The sequence below is a fragment of the Xyrauchen texanus genome, chromosome 34, assembly GCF_025860055.1.
Source record: "Xyrauchen texanus isolate HMW12.3.18 chromosome 34, RBS_HiC_50CHRs, whole genome shotgun sequence".
Lineage (NCBI taxonomy): Eukaryota > Metazoa > Chordata > Actinopteri > Cypriniformes > Catostomidae > Xyrauchen > Xyrauchen texanus.
The window spans coordinates 10845687-10863010 of NC_068309.1; the positions used below are offsets into that span (position 1 = coordinate 10845687).

Consider the following 17324-nt stretch of genomic DNA (forward strand, 5'->3'; position numbering starts at 1 on the left):
CTATGCGCCTATACTGAAATTAACATTAGCATACAGTATAAACCTACCCTGAGAAATACTGTATACACTGGAGTAAAAACAGCCTGTGACAACTAGGTTCAGTTTCCCCAACTTTGCTTCTACCTAATTTTTACACTGCCAAAATCTAAATATGAAAATCAAAAGCTTGCTCAATCAGAGCAAATTCTAAGAACTATTCCTAGGATTAAGAAAGCACAAAAGAAAGGTGAATAGTGTCAATGGAACATCCACTGTAAAGAACACTAAGTCTGATCGAAACAAGGTTTTATTAGAAAAGAAAAGCATTAGAAACACTTTGCACCCTTCCAGTGCCAGCATGTTGGAATATCTCATATTTAAGATGCATCTGTTCCAGAGACTGCATACGTAACATGAGTTTAATCCCCAACACAATTATTCAGATACACCATGAAATGCACAAGACACAAATCTGCAGATTACATAATTAACACCAGATAGAGTATATCTGTTATGTAATTCATATCTACAATACCTACTTCATAAAAAACAATAACATGTCATCGTTATTCATGGGAGTGTCTGAAATGATTCCAAATGGTACACACACTCCATATTTCAAGTGGCTCATAGAACATTCATTCAACTTGTTACTGAATAACAGATTATAAAGAATATATATTTTTTGTTGAATATTCATACTCTTCAATTATAAAACACAATCTCATATGATATGAAGAGGGCCGGCTGAGTGCTCCAAACATTATGCACTGAAAACCAAACAATCTATCAAGTCTCTCATAAAGCTAATGAGCTCTGGCGCACCTACACTCATGCTAGCCTTCCTGCACACATGAACAGGGCTACAACATGACCAGATGTGCAGGGTGTGCTGGAAAATGGAATGAAAAATGCATTGAGAGAGTACATGGTGTTTATGCTACTAAAGGGCATTGGTAACATTTTACAATAAGGAAGATGTTAACATGAGTTAACACAAAAGTTAATTTGAACAAACAATAAAAAATACATTTACAGCATTTATTTGTCTTGGTTAATGTTAATTCAAAATGTTCTAATACAATTTTAACATTAAAAGTTAATTGCATAAATATTAAAAATAGTAGGCTATATTTACAAATCAATATTAACCAATATTAATAAAAGTAAAAATTATTGTTTATTGTTAGCTCATGAGCCTAATGCATTAATGTTAACGTACAGAACCGTATTGTAAAGAACCAAAGCATTTTGATAGAAAACTCGGGTTGAACTCATAGACCAGTCGTTAACTGTGCCCTTGCTAGAAATTAATTTGTTACATCACTGCCCATAGAAACATTCAAACTCGTTAACGAGTGTAGTGACTGCTCACAAACCACCAAAATGTGTTAATGAGTGAAGCGAATGCTCACAAACCACTAAAACTCGTAAACGAGTGTAGTGAGCGCTTACGAACCATTAAAACTCTAGCAAACGCTCACGGACCATTAAAACTCATTAACAGGTATAGGGAATGCTCAAACTCTTTAAAGAGTGTATGCTCATGAACCACTATAATTTGTTCACCAGTGTATTGAGCACTCACAAACCATTAAAACGAGTATAGTGAACTCTCCTGAACCACTCATTTAAAACTCGTTAACAAGTATAGTGAAACCTCAGGAACCACTCAAATTTAACAAGTGTATATAGTAAACAGCTCACAAACCATTCAAACTCATTAACGGGTGTAATGCTAACCAACCACTAAAATATGATAATGAGTGTAGTGAATGCTCACAAACCATTAAAACTGGTAAATGAGTGTAGTTTTGCCAGAAATGTATTTGGTACATCACTGCCCAGAGAACCAAAATCATTAACAAGTGTAGAATGATCACAGACCACTAAAATTAGTTAAGGAGTCAAGCGAATGCTCATGGACCACTAAAACTTGTTAACGAGTTAAGTGAATGCTCACAAACCACTAAAACTCATTAAGGAGTGTAGGGAACCCTCACAAACCATTAAAACTCACTAAACAAGTTTAGAAAACCATTAAACCATTAAAACACATTTTACGAGTGTAGTGAACATTAAAAGTCATTAATGAGCAATGAACAATCACAAATGGTTTAAATATTGTATGTATTGTATGTCTAATAAAGGCTACTAAAATGTGACTAAAATACCTTGTATTTTTGAATAAATTAATTATTTATCGAAAAAATCTACAGCCCTGCTCCTATAAATGTGAAGGAAAACCTCACAATATTCTAATGGTTCTAATGGCTGTTATGGGAATTGTAATGGTTTTAATGGAAAATATAATGTCCCTGTGGGTCTCAACTGGTAATGTGTTGGCTTCTATTGGTGGCATGTTATGTCTAGTGGATGCCATTAGGGACCAATACATATCCGTAATGGAAACCAATACAAAATATTAAATTCTAAGGGAATATGGCACAAAAACACACTACACTCGTAATGGTATTGTAGTGTAAACCATTAGGAATTCTATTGTTTTTTGTCAGTGGGATGCTAATAGTATGCTAAATTCTTTTGAAAATGACACTCTTAAATGCTGATTTCAACATACTGTATTAAGGTTCCATTCAAAGAGCCATATAGTTCTTAATTAAGAACCCTGTAAGTCAGGGGAAAAAGCTGGTTTAGAATAATTTCCCAGCAAATATGTTTACTGATGAAAACTTGGGATTTGGGCTGGAGTTAGATCTTGCATTAATGTTTTATTACTGCCATGTCAGTTTACATCAAGTACAAGCAACCTGTCCTTCAGTGAGACATCTTGTTTGTTCAAGGCCAATTTTTAAAGGCAGACTCTTGCCAAAGCTTTGTGTACAAGACACCAAATGGGATTCTTCCATTATTGTGAGAAATTAATTGCCCCACAAGAACTGTTTGTTGCACAACAGCCATTCTGTTTGGAACAAGTACAAAATAAATAGCATAAATAAATTCTATAATAAATAGGAAAAAATATCAAAACATTAACATTTATATTATAAATAATGAAAGGAGTTACAGTACATATACTGCTACATCGACAAAGGGCTTTAAAACGCTAACTTGGTGAACCCAGTTAAAAAGCAAATAAATAAACAAACACTGATTCCATGACTCCCCTTCTTACTGAAAGGCTATAAAATGCAATATGAGTGATAAAGTTATAATGAATGAATGATATATGAACTGAACTGTCTAACTAGCCTCCATTTTCTGCCTACTGTACATATTGGACGTCCCAAGGTAACACGCTTACACGCTCACCAACAAATGTTCCTGCTAGTGTGATTCTGCCATCTGTAGTATATGGATTCTCTTTCTATAAATGCTCTCTCTCTCTCTCTCTCTCTCTCTCTCTCTCTCTGTCTGCCTCTGACATATCAGGCTCTCTGACACCTACTGTGATTCACAGATGGCCCCATAATGACTGAAATTGCTCTAGGATCAGTCCAATTAATTTGTAGCCTATTTTCTGACTGGGGTGCAGCCCTTTAGGGAGAGAGGTGGATAGCTGTACACTCATTTGACCTCACGGACACTTAATCCAAGTATGCACCACACAGTTATGGGAACCTTGCAGTCAAAAAGACTATTCAAAGACTATTTCTTTACAACCATATTATACTTTTGAGTATGTCTGCTATATACAGTAAAATCACTCTTTAACCTTCTTGTACCCTTCAAATGAGGGTATATAGGGGCATGAAATGACTAGTATTGACCTTGATAGTGCACGTATGTTGCAAATAAAAAATGCTGATGTGTCCATGTTCATCTGGATTGCTAAAATCTTCCCTTTGGGATGTTAGAACGACATTCAGCAGATGTTTTTGCAACATTTTTGATTAAGAATTGACGTGAATCTTCTCATTTGAAAGGAACAGTTCTACCAAAAATTGTTATTCTATTATCATTTATTTACACTCATGTAGTTTCAAACCCTTGTGACTTTTTATCTTCCTTGGAACACAAAAAGAGCATTTTTTAAGATTATCCTGCCTGTTCTTTTCCATTTCATTAAGAGCAGGGACTGAGTAATGCTGTCAAGCCCAAAAATGATTCAAAAGTATCATAAAAGACTTGTGGGTTATATTCCAAGACTTCTGAAGCCATAAAATAGCTTTGCGTGAGGAACAGACCAAACCGATGTTTATCAGAATGTTTATCAGAATTTTGTACACAAATATGATGCTTGAAATTAGAATATCTGGGATGCTGCTCATAGGATAAGATACGTTCTTCCACTAACATCTCGTGAACTCAATGGACTGGTCAAGTTAAATTGTGGGTCTAAGACCCCAATTTGTCAATAAAGTTTAATGTTGCCCGAACAACACCAAAGGATTGGCCAATTAGCATCATGGGTGTGTATAAAACAAGATACATTAAAAAAATCTATAATTTAACTAGATTGAAGTTCAGCTTCTTCATGAATGTCTGAAGTCATCAACATCAAAGACACCCTCAGTCTAAGCAGCTTGCTGCAGTAGCTAACGAGTGTATGGCTTATTAGCTGAGCACATTATAACATTCAGAACCATAGACATAAAAAATGCTAGTTGCTCAAATCCTTTAAAAGCTACTAATGGAAGAAGAGGAATGCATAGAGTTTACACTTGCATGCTGTCATAAAATGTAACACTTCATTCTATTATCCTTGTATGGACATCAAATACCATTACGCCCCATAAGGCAAAAGTGACCTTCAAAATAATGCCTGCTCATGACCCACCACACCAATGGCCTGAAATGAAATGGATACCTATGGAAAAGTAAGGGTATTTTTATACTAGAACTTCAAGTGAGGAACCAAATACATTTGACGTTAGAGTATGAAAGCTGATTTTCGAATTTATGCAAGAGGAATGCCCTTGAAAATAGTGGTCTCAGGTATGGTTCACTGAGTCCAGAATTGGTATGAAAGCAGTCTGGTCTATTTTGCAGAAGTGAACTACTATTATTGACTTATTATCTTTTCTAGTATAAAGCTCACATTTCATGTATCTTTTGCAACCCAGAATGCAAATGCCATTTTGTGCGTGTTAAGTTTTGGTTTTAAAACCAAATGGACAAAGCATGAGTAAAAAAAATTACATCAACAACAATTTCCATTTTTGAAGCCTTCTCCTTGAGTCATTTCCTATGGTTTACCACCAAATAATACAATGTGAAAAGCTACCTGTGGGCTCAGGGGAAGGGAGTTAAGATCAAACTCATATCTAACAGGTTCCGACCAAGAAATTGGGCAAATCCAAGAGTGAAAACACTCAAACTGTTATGAACACGTTGACTAACAAAAGGATACATATTTGAACATATTGAAATATCTCCCTGTAATGCCATGTTACTGCTAATACTTCAGATGCACCTTCCGCAGATGTGTGGCTATATTGAGGTCAGTTTATTTATTATTATATGACTGGAAGTCACTATTTCTGTGTTCTGGGACTGTGTGCGATTACGTGTTACAATATGGGTCTATGTTTTCGATGGGGGACAAAGAAAGGCATATAATGCAAGAGACACGAGGTAAGCCAAAAGAAAATTGCAAGAAATTGATCACATATATGCATGTCAGCTAAATGTACATTCTTTCCAAAATGTTGAGTGACAACCTCCAAAAACATCTGGTTAGGGGAATAATTAATATATTCATAAAGGCTAAAACCTGAGTTTTTCAAAATAGTTAATTAAAAAGACCACAACAATAATCATTGAAAAAGTAAATTGTGTACTGTTGACATTTAGATTATTTGCATGACTATAGCTACTCTATATCCTCATGAGATGTATATCCTGTATGCATACCAATATAATATTTCATACGTGACAATTTCAATGTTTTCTGATAAGTTTTGTAAAAGACGACCTGATATTGGACGATGACTCTTTCGTAAACTTGACGGTCTTTGCTAGTGATCGACAGCTTGTGATCACTGTGAGTGATATGTTACTTAAAAAATGGCAAAAGTGGACAACAACAACACACAACAATATTCTCCAACAAGAAACAACTTCACTCTTTTATAGAAGAGAAACATCAACATATCCTCTTTTTTTTGTCTTCACTTTTGTTTTGGTCCATTTGCCATCTGTTGTATTCGTTTGTTTTCGTCTCTTGTGTGTTACCATTTGAAAGTGGTCTAACTCTGGCACAGAGAGTTGATAAACAATAGTTGGGACACAGCAATGGCTGTTTGTCTCCTCTCGTTGTCCTCCCCCTGTTCCTGTCCACTGAAATGAAAGCTGGTTTAATGGAGTTTTACAGTGGGACGTCCTGCCCGCAATGCTACACTCTGATCTGCACTGGGTCACACCAGATCTTCATAGTCGAGTTTTGAGTGCTGCCGAGTTTTCCAAAGTCGGAACAGACGAAAGTCAAAGTACATTTCAATCATCTCTTTGCCTAAAAAAGAAATAAAAGAAAGAGAGAGAGAGAGAGAGAGAGAGAGAGAGAGAGAGAGAGAGAGAGAGAGAGAGAGAGAAATATGATTCTGGACCACACCAGGTGATCGCCTCCATCTATGCCCATGTCTGTCAAACAGCATGCAGAGAGAGACAATACAGAAAAAGAGAGATGAGAAAGAAATGATAGAGAGTGAAGAGAAACAAGAATGAAGGAATTGAGAGAAATAGGGCGAGAGTGGTGGGGTGGATTATTGGCTCAGGACAGGTAAAAAAACAACAAAACTTTATCAACAGAAAATATAATTAAATATAAGTAGAACTGAAGACAAGCAAAATAAAAAACAATCACAAGTATTAATAGGTGAATCTCATGAAAATGTCCAGGTCACATTTATGTTTTGCATAAATAAATATATTAAATAGAGTTAAAGATATACACTTAAGGATCATTAGAATTGTAGCATTATTACATTGTCATGACTATTGACTACGGTCCCCCCAAAATACCATTAACATAATGCATCCAGATGTTTTACTTTTTGGGATTTTTGTAATAATGATCATTATCATTAGATTCTCATTACTGTAAAAGAGTCATTTGTACTTATTTATTTAATAAAATAAAATGATACAATGTTTTTGTATTTTAAAGTGGTACAACTAATAGTACAATTACATATAGAAACTACTTAAATAATTTTTCATAGTTTTTTACATTACAGTAAAGAGAATGAGCTATATATATATATATATATATATATATATATATATATATATATATATATATATATATATATATATATATGTATACTAGGGATGTCCCGATACTATTTTTTTGAGAGTGTATGAGTACCATTTCTTTTCTTTGGTACTCGCCTATACAGAGTGCTTATATTCAGAAACTCACAGCACAATCTAAAATACATAGGAGCTCTGATGATAAGATGAGCTTCCCACTCTGGAGAAGCCCATAGCTACGTGACTCAAAGTGATTATTAAACCACAAAAAGCTGCTATGTAAATAGATAAATATGTACTTTGTATGTGCCTTGTGCCTTGCACCTTGTGGTGGCGTTGTGACTCGCCTCAATCCGGGTGGTGGAGGATGAATCTCAGTTGCCTCTGCATCTGAAACTGTCAATCCACGCATCTTATCACATGGCTTGTTGAGCGCCTTACCGCGGAGACATAGTGTAACGGGAGCCAGCTAGTAGATAGCTGTGCAGTGTGTAAACCTCACTCTGACACTAGAGGCTGTAATCTTTAGCCTCCTTGTTAGAGCACCCGCCTCCCACGCCGGAGACCTAGGTTCGAGTCCCGTAGGGAGCGGGTAGAACAAGAGTGTCACAACAGCACGTGCAGAGGCTTCACGCTATTCTCCACGGCATCCACACACAACTCAGCACGCCCCCACCGAGATTGAACCACATAAAGCGACCACGAGCAGGTTACCCCATGTGACTCTACCCTCCCTAGCAACCAGGCCAATATGGTTGCTTAGGAGACCTGGCTGGAGTCACTCTGCATGCCTTGGATTTGAACTCACAATGTCAGGGGTGGTAGTCAGCGTCTTTACTCGCTGAGATACCCAGGTCCCCAGCAATCTGTACTTATTTATTTAATACTGTATATACAGTAAATACAGTAATACAATGTTTTTTTTTTTTTTTTTTTTTAAATGGCACAAATTAAACTGTGTACAACAACACTACAATTATGTACAGAAACAATAAATGTGAATTATTTTAGTAATGAATAATGTGAATTGGGGGAGAATGTGCATAAGTTTCATTATAATACTGTAACAATGCACACAAGCTTAAAGGGCCAGTCACACTAAGCTTTTAGTACACACTTTTTTTCGGACAATGTTTTTTGGTAAATAATAAATACAAATTAAATAAATTTTTTTCAAATATACTGTCTACTCACTTTCCTGGAACAATAATTATTATATTTTTTAAATTGGTATCTTTTGAATTAAGCCAAGAGCCAAGAGTCAGCGTGTGATGATCTCCTTTTGGTCACACATCCTCTTGACGTAACATGTAATACGAAATCTCTTCGCATGAGCTTGCTTGTCTGGTCTGCTGCATTCGGATGCATATAAATGGGAGTGAATGAAGAGTGAAATTTAGTGTGACCACCCCTTAATGTAAATCCTAAAATAGGCTTGTTTTCTTATTTTGATTCTGAAGTGAAATATGATCACATTTTATTGACAGGTGTCATGAGATTCACCTTCAAGACATGCAGTGTGTGTGTCAGTATACTAGTGTATTTCCTCCACTGATAACCATTCCTCTATTTAACACCAACCAAGAGTGTGTATGTTTACATATTTGTGTGGAGGGGTTTGAGCATAAGCACATTTCCGCAGTTTAATGCAAACTGTCTCACCCTGAGCGGAGAGTTCCAGCGGTGACTCAAATGTGACAGAATAAGGCCTCATCAGGTTCTTCAGTTTCTGGAACAGCTGTTGGCACATGATAAGCTGAGACATTAATAATCCCCCTCACCCCACTCTCTCTCTCTCTCTCTCTCTCTCTCTCTCTCTCTCTCTCTCTCTCTCTCTCTCTCTCTCTCTCTATCTTTGACTTGAGGAAGTTAGTTAGGGATAACTGCAGTCTTTGTGGGTCTTAACAGTCTTTGTGGCCCTGTTTCCACCTGATATAAAACATTTTGCTGATCCGATAACATGCGGTCTGCTGAAACACATCGCTGTTTATACCTGGTATTACTATGAATCTCAAATGCATCTCCTGTGACCACATGGGATCGAATTTCATGGGGAAGGGCTCTAATTTCATGAGGACATGCATTAATCACTATGTCAGTGTGTTACTGCATGATAAAAAAACACGGCACATTGTTTTTGCCAGAAGCAGTTGAAATATGATTTCAACTGCACAAACGCAACTGCACAAACGCAACATTTCGAGCAGAATCCAACGTTATTTTTTATTTTTTGAGTTCCTGTGTTAACTGAGCTTCAAATGTGCATGCCTCTGATCTGTGTCATTGCATGTTGATATCAGGGACACTGAAGAAGTTTTGTGAAGTTCTTAAGCTTCTATATGTATTTGCTTTTTCACATTTTTTAACAGACTTTTACAGTTTTACAGAATGACAAAGTTTAAACTCCTGTTTAAAACTCTTGTTTTTTTACATGTGAGGGGTGGTGCCTCGCTGCTGTCCAGGATACATTCAGGATGGATTAGCGTTTCACACCTAGAGTGTGATGTGGTCACATGTGTTTTTGACTACATGTGTTCTCTTACGAGAGGTTCTCTCGTATTGCGTAAGCTAGCTTACGCTACGGGAAAGATTCATCTTTTCTGAGATATTGAAGCCAAAAAATTATCCTTAATTTTGTATCATTTGTCAACGCAGTGCAGCAACTGCAGACCTTGAGCGGGCTAGCTAGCGAGCTCATTGGTTGCTCTGCGGCAACTGCTGCAGCCTATAGATCGAACTTGGCTGAACTCGCGTCCAATGAGAGGCGCCTCACGACTTACTGCATCAAAGCCCGCCAAAATGGGCGTGGCTAGAGTGCATATAAGCGTAGTTCAGTAGGCTGGAACCCTGATTTTCATCTCTTCAGCGAAGCTCTTCGCATCTCTGAACTGGAAGCCGTCGCCGCTCGAGGGGCATCTAGCAAGCTTGGACAGCGTCGAAGAAGCCGGCCGTCTTCGCCACCTTCAGCCATCCTGCGAGCTACGCCATCCGGCGACGTATCCTTTTAGAGCAAGCTAAGTTCCTCAGCGAACTTCACAAAAGAGTATCGAGCATCTTTTTAAAGATGCCTCGCGACTTCCTGCGGCTCATGCCGCGCTCCTCTCAGCACCGGAGACCGCCACCTCATCTGCGCTCTCTGCCTGGGACGGGAACATGCAGAGCTCGCCCTCGCTGACGGCGGATGCGACCTCTGCGAGGAGCTTCCGATGTCGACCCTGCGGGCTCGACTCGAAGCATGCAAAACCGAAGCCGCCGCGCGCCTTCGCTTTGCCGCGCAATAAGAAGCGCCGCTCCCAAAGGCTGCCGGAACCGGTGTTAGAAGCGACTGCCTCGCCGAGCCTCTCCCTCGAAGTCTCGCTCACCCTCCCCGCCTCGGACGCCAGCGCAGTTGCCGCCGAGCGGCCGCGACTGCTGCCATCTGGGATGACGAGGCGGAGGATAAGGGTTGCTGTTCCATCATGGCTTCGGACAGCGAGGAGTGGTCAGGCTCCCAAGCCTCCTCCTCGGCCCAGGAATCCAGAGGATTCGGTAGCAGCACACCTTTGCCCGCCCTCCGCGAGATGGCGGTCTAAACCGGTGCTCCCGTCTAGGCCTGCAGAACTACTTCCGCCTGTGTTGGCGGCGCCTATGCGCCGCCGCCAAGCTGCATCTGCTCTGCATTCCATGGCCGTCTTACAGATCCTCCAAGCGGACCTCCTTCGAGAATGGGATGAGAAAGGCGGACACCCAGAGGCTGTTTCAGATCTAAGGAGCGCGACGGACAACGCGCCGCTCTCTCCGTCCGGTCTCTTCGGTTCCGCGGTGAGTGGAATTGTTGACCGTTTCACGGAAGTCCAGAAAGCCACCCAAGCCATGAATCTCTTCCTGCCTCGTCGCGCTAGCTCCTCTACAGGCCGCCCACGTGACCAGCCTCCTGCACGAGCCTCTTCACAGTGTCCAGCTCAGCAAAGCCAGACTTTTCAGCATCGACAGGGCAGCCGCCCTAGGTTGCGCTCAGACAGCCGCCGCAGACCGCCGCCCCCCGCGGGCCTCGGCCTAAGATTGTGTTGAAACCTGAGCAACCGAATTCCTCCTAGCTTTGTTGAGAAAACGACGGCTCAGTCCCGCCGCAGCCGGACAGCCGTCAAAGCTTCGCCCTCTGTCAGTCCCCTTCTCTCAGGCTACTGCAGTGGTGGATTCAACAGCCAACAAGCCGGTGATACTGCCCGCTTGCCTGCACTCAAACTGCACTTTTCACGGCGACCCAAAGAAATCTTGTAAAGAGCAAACATGCCTTATGTGTAGAAAATGTGCCCACAATCCAGTGTTCACCCCTACACACAAGCATTACACTTCCCGTGTTCCTATCAGAGCCCACTCACATAAAGCGGACACAGCCCGCTCGAGTGTTAGAGTCAATAAACGCGCCCACGAATCCGTCTGCGCGCCCTTCTCTGGCAGCTCTGTCACACGACCAGCCTTGTGTAGAAAATGTGCCCACAATCCAGTGTTCACCTCTACACACAAGCATTACACTTCCCGTGTCCCGATCAGAGCCCACTCACATAAAGCGGACACAGCCCGCTCGAGTGTTAGAGTCAATAAGCGTGCTCCACGAATACGTGCGCGCGACCATTCTCTGCCCGCTCTGTCACACGGCCAGCAAACACTTCTCTGTATGTAAGTCCCGTGCCCGTGACTATGCTCGCGCATCACTTAACAGATGTGACTCTTTCCCCATTCACCTCAATCGGGAAGTCACTCACAGAACAGCCTGTCCCTGCTGTCTGCGAGCAGTCATGCATAAGCACAGTAAGCGCGCTCACACATTCGGTTCAGCGCGCTGTGTGCGGCAATCAGGGCGATTTGGCCATTCACCCTCTAGCGTTACGCTTCAAAGCGTGGGAAGCTATCCCAGGATATCCAAATTGGTGTTAAGCACAATAAAACAGGGCTATTTGCTACAGTTCGATCGCCGCCCTCCCCGCTTCAGAGCGCGGCTCGAAACTATTGTGAACACGGTCACGTTCAGAAATAGCAAACCTTCTGTGCAAAAGGGCCATAGAGAAAGTGCCGCCTTCGCTGAGCGAGTCAGGGTTTTACAGCCGTTATTTTCTTGTTCCCAAGAAAGACGGCGGCCTCAGACCAATATTAGATCTCAGAGTTTTGAACAAGGTGCTTGCAAAAAGACCGTTCAAAATGCTTACAATCAGGAAACTCCTCGCGCATACGCGCCAGGGGGACTGGTTTATCTCTCTCGATCTGAAAGATGCCTATTTTCAGATTCAGATAAATCCCGTCACAGGCCATTCTTGAGATTACGCCTCGACTGCCAGGTTTATCAATACACCGTCCTTCCGTTCGGCCTGTCTTTAGCACCCCGTACTTTCACGAAGTGCATGGATGCGGCGCTCGCACCCCTGCTGAGTCAGGGCTTGCGAATTCTGAACTATTTGGACGACTGGCTGATTATGGCACAGTCACATACGGAGCTTCTGTCTCACAGAACAGTTCTCCTCAGCCATCTGAACAGTTTGGGTCTTGCAGTCAATTGGACCAAGAGCTCACTACAGCCCAGTCAGGAAATTTCCTTCCTTGGAATAGAACTAGACTCCATGGCAATGACGGCTCACTTATCTACACAGTGCGCGCGCCGTGTTCAGCGACTAGCCGCGTCCTTTCAGATGAACAGCCTCACGCCTCTGAAAAAATTTCAGAGAGTGCTAGGTTACATGGCCTCAGCCGCAGCAGTACTTCAGCTGGGTTTACTGCGCATGCGCCCGCTTCAGCATTGGCTAAACACCCGTGCGTCTCGCCGGGCTTGGGCTTGGGCCACAGGCCGCCAGCCGATCAAGGTGACTCAGACCTGTATTTCAGCTCTGCAGCCCTGGACAGTGGCCGAATGGTATCAGCGGGGAGTGACGATGGGAGCTGTATCTCGCCGAAAAGTCATCTCGACAGACGCGTCCAACACGGGTTAGGGCGCGGTCTGCGAGGGCTCTCCGGTTTTTTTTGGCCTATGGTCAGTTCAGGAAAAGCTCCTTCACATAAATTGTCTGGAAATGATAGCGGTCGAGTACGCGCTGTGCGCTTTCTCCCGGTCATTCAGGGTCACCACGTCCTGGTCCGTTCGGACAACAGATCTGTGGTATCCTACCTAAACCATCAGGGCGGTGTCAGATCCAGGAACCTCTTCCATCTGACGAAACGCATACTGAGTTGGTCCCAGTGCCACCTGCGCTCGCTGAGGGCGACGCAGGTGCCAGGCCACCTGAACGACGGCCCAGACAGACTGTCCAGAGACAATATTCCCCCAGGGGAATGGTCCCTGCACGCTCAAACAGTCCAGAAGTTATGGCGCATATTCGGCAGAGCAGAGATAGACCTCTTTGTGTCAGAAGAGAACTCTCACTGCCCAATATTTTTCTCAAAAAGCGAGGACGCGCTGGCCCAGGACTGGCCCAACCGCCCGCTTTACGCCTTCCCTCCCGTCTCGCTATTGCCACAGGTAATGCAGAGGATCAGGGAAACGCGTCACTCGGTGCTCCTCATAGCCCCGCGTTGGGAGAATCAGACATGGTTCCCGGAGCTTACGCAGCTGTCACTGACAGCGCCGTGGCCCATCCCAGTGAGGGCAGATCTCCTCTCTCAAGCTCGTGGCACGATCTGGCATCCCCACCCAGAGCGCTGGGCGCTGCACGCGTGGGTGATCAACGACTACCCGTCGCTCTGCCAGAAGGGGTAATAAACACCATCATACACGCTAGAGCCCCTTCCACGAGAAGACTCTATGCGTCAAAATGGTCTGTGTTTTCAAAATGGTGCACCGACAGAGACCTGGACCCACGGACATGTGGGGTGTCGTCGCTGCTCGTGTTTTTACAAAGAGCTGCTGGATAAGGGCAGATCCCCATCCACGCTCAAAGTGTATGTGGCGGCCGTCGCGGCGTTCGCTGAACCCCTGCACGGCCAGTCACTGGGAAAAACGAGCTGGTCATCCGGCTTCCTCAGGGAGCTAGAAGGATGAACCCCCGCGCCCCCCATCGGTTCCTATCTGGGATCTTTCTATAGTTCTCGAAACTATGAAAGCCCCCCTTCGAACCGCTTCAATCCGTGGATTTGAAATACCTTTCACTCAAAACCGTTTTCTGACTGCCCTGCCATCAGTCAAACGTGTGGGAGACCTTCACGCGCTGTCTGTCAGCTGCGTGTCTTGAGTTCGGACCAAGTGACTCCAAGGTCATTTTAAAGCCTAGACACGGCTATGTTCCCAAGGTGATCAGTACTCCTTTCATAGCACAGGTCATTTCCCTATCGGCGCTGCCAGCATCCGATAGCTGACGCGACGCCAATCTCCTTTGCCCAGTCAGAGCACTGAGATTGTATACTGCGCGCTCCACCTCTTTCAGACGCTCTGAGCAGCTTTTCGTTTCGTTCAGAGGCGCACCAAAGGTCTCGCCGCCTCGAAACAGACACTGTCTAGATGGATAGTGGACGCTATTGCTGCCGCGATACGGCGTCAAAAGACCTGCCATGCCCGTTGGGCATTAGGGCTCACTCCACTAGAGGCATGGCCTCATCGTGGGCATGGTCCAGCGGGATTTCCATTCATGACATATGTGTGGCAGGGGGCTGGGCTTCCCCCTCCACCTTTGTCAGATTTTACAATCTGGAAGTGCCCGCCCTGCAGGCAAAACTACTAGCGGTTTAATACGCTACAGCTCCCCTGGTGAGCTGCACTGATGGGACTCATTCCACACAGACCGGCACTGCCGCTCTGTCGTTCCCTTCCCACAATGTGCTTATGTATTACACACACACTGGCCCGCACTCTTGCCGGCCATATATTATTTCCCCACTCACAAGGGCTCCCCCGGGTCCCCCCACCCCCGGGGCTCATGCAGTGGATGCTTGGTGCGCACGGCGTTGACAATGGGTTCCCGTGAGCGTAAGCTAGCTTACGCATATCTGAGAGAACCTCTCGTGAAGAGAACGAATCAGTTACCTAACGTAACCTCGGTTCTCTCTAGACGAGGGAACGAGTATTGGCGTAGCCGGCGTGCTTCGCGCCACGCAGTGACTTTCGCTTCATTCAATGAAAACCAGGGTTCCAGCCTACGAACTAGGCTTATATGCACTCTAGCCACGCCCATTTTGGCGGGCTTTGATGCAGTAGCGCGGACGCCTCTCATTGGACGCGAAGTTCGCCAAGTTCGATCTATAGGCTGCAGCAGTTGCCGCAGAGCAACCAATGAGCTCGCTAGCTAGCCCGCTCAAGGTCTGCAGTTGCTGCACTGCGTTGACAAATGATACAAAATTAAGGATAATTTTTTGGCTTCAATATCTCAGAAAAGATGAATCTTTCCCGTAGCGTAAGCTAGCTTACGCAATACTCGTTCCCTCGTCTAGAGAGAACCGAGGTTACGTTAGGTAACCGATTCGTTTTTGACTCCTCGTTTGCAGTTTTAGTGATCCAATCGCAAAACCTTTTAGAACCTGTTTACACCTGCATTCAACACAGACCACTTATGATCGGATCACCAAAAATGCATCTTAATACAAGGTGGAAACCGGGTCTAAGATGGTCAAAGGAACCCGGTTAAGATCCCATCCATACTCTGCTTTGAATGGCTTTAGAACCCAGAGAGAGAGAGAGAGAGAGAGAGAGAGAGAGAGAGAGTGAGATTAAAGAGTGATTTAGAGGCAGTGCACACCACACATTTTCTTTTCCAGTTCAATCTGGAAAGGAAGACAACTGCTTTCCCACATGAATAATGATAAGAGCATGTGAGAACGTGACCACAACTGCCTTCCCATGTGACTAATGATAAGTACCCATGTAAATGTGACCACAACACTGAGGACTGCAGGGCAAAGTCTGGACTGGAGGAGCTCTGTATTATACAAATGCTGCATTATTCATAAACCTCAGCTTTGAGCTTAAAATGATAGTTCACACAAAAATTTAAATTCTGTTTTCATTTACTCACGCTGATGTCATTTCAAACCTGTATGACTTTATTTCTTCCATGGAACACAAAAGTACTTCCCATTATAAATGTTATCATTCACTAGAAACTGAATCCATGACCTTGGCATTACTATTCCACTTGAAAACACTTTAGCATTCTTTTAATTTAATAAAAACATATATATTTCTTTTTTTACAAATCATATTATCAGCATAATATTTTGAGAGAGAAGTTGAATTTCTTAGTAGTTTAAATGACCCCCATTTGCTTTAATGACATCATGTACTTGAGCTGGCATAGGTGCAAAACCCGATGATCCATGATATCCAGCAAAATATGAGAATGTTCTAAAAAACGGCTAGTGTGCTGTACAAGTCAACATGGTCACAAAATTTGCTTTTTTATTTATTTATTTTAATAAATATTTCTTATACATTTTACATCACAATGTTTCTTTGTTTTAATTTTGTCAGAATCCAAAAGCTTTCGGTGGACCCATTTTATATTAGGTGTCTTTAAATACTATGTATTTAGTATAAATACTATGTAGGCCTACTTATTATGTAAATACATGTTGTTACATTGTACTTACATTTAAAGTACATTCCTTTAATTACATCTGTAATTACACTGTTAACCTTACCACTAAACCTAAACCTAAACCTAACCCTAGTCCAACCCATACCCTAAGCCAAGGGTGTCAAACATATGGCCTGCCAAACTTATCCGGCTCACAAAGGAGTCATCAATAAACTTAATGTATAAAATCATTCACTTGATTTAGCCTATAACTTAGGTAAGATGTGTTCATACTCTTATTTTATTAGCAATGGCAGAACAGAAAAAGGTACAGAAACATTTAAATTTGTGGTGTTGCATTTATGTTATAGCTTGAATCATAGGTGGAATTTCTTTTAATTCTTTTAATTATGAGGGACATTCAGCGCTCGCAGAGTCACGTGTATCAGTGAACGCCACATGTGTCTGAAGGTGACACAAGTTCCATGGCAACACGTTTCCATAGTGAAGTTTCTCTCACAGAAATAATGACAACATGGACAAGTCCAAGGATATTATATGTAATAACTGTTGCACTGTTTTCGTCCCATTGAACTATTATTAATTTTAAGCAGGTTTATTTTTCTTGGTGCTTATGTTCGGTTTTTGTTAGGTTTATTGAGGTTAAAGCTCCAGCCAAAGAGTGAGCGGTTCTCTCTTTTTCTTGTAAATATTATTGCT

General features: G+C 42.6%; 1 protein-coding gene across 1 annotated transcript in view; it reads right to left on the reverse strand.

Moving 5' to 3' along the window:
* Positions 1-277: 277 nt before the first annotated feature.
* The window catches only part of nsmfa (NMDA receptor synaptonuclear signaling and neuronal migration factor a), a 66051-nt gene continuing 49004 nt past the window's right edge, over positions 278-17324 (reverse strand). Inside the window, exons 14-15 of the mRNA XM_052105005.1 lie at positions 8797-8872; positions 278-6394 (exon numbers count right to left, since the gene is read on the reverse strand). Coding sequence (XP_051960965.1) covers positions 6300-6394; positions 8797-8872 — 171 coding nt within the window. The 3' untranslated portion in view covers positions 278-6299. The remainder of the gene's footprint in view (positions 6395-8796; positions 8873-17324) is intronic.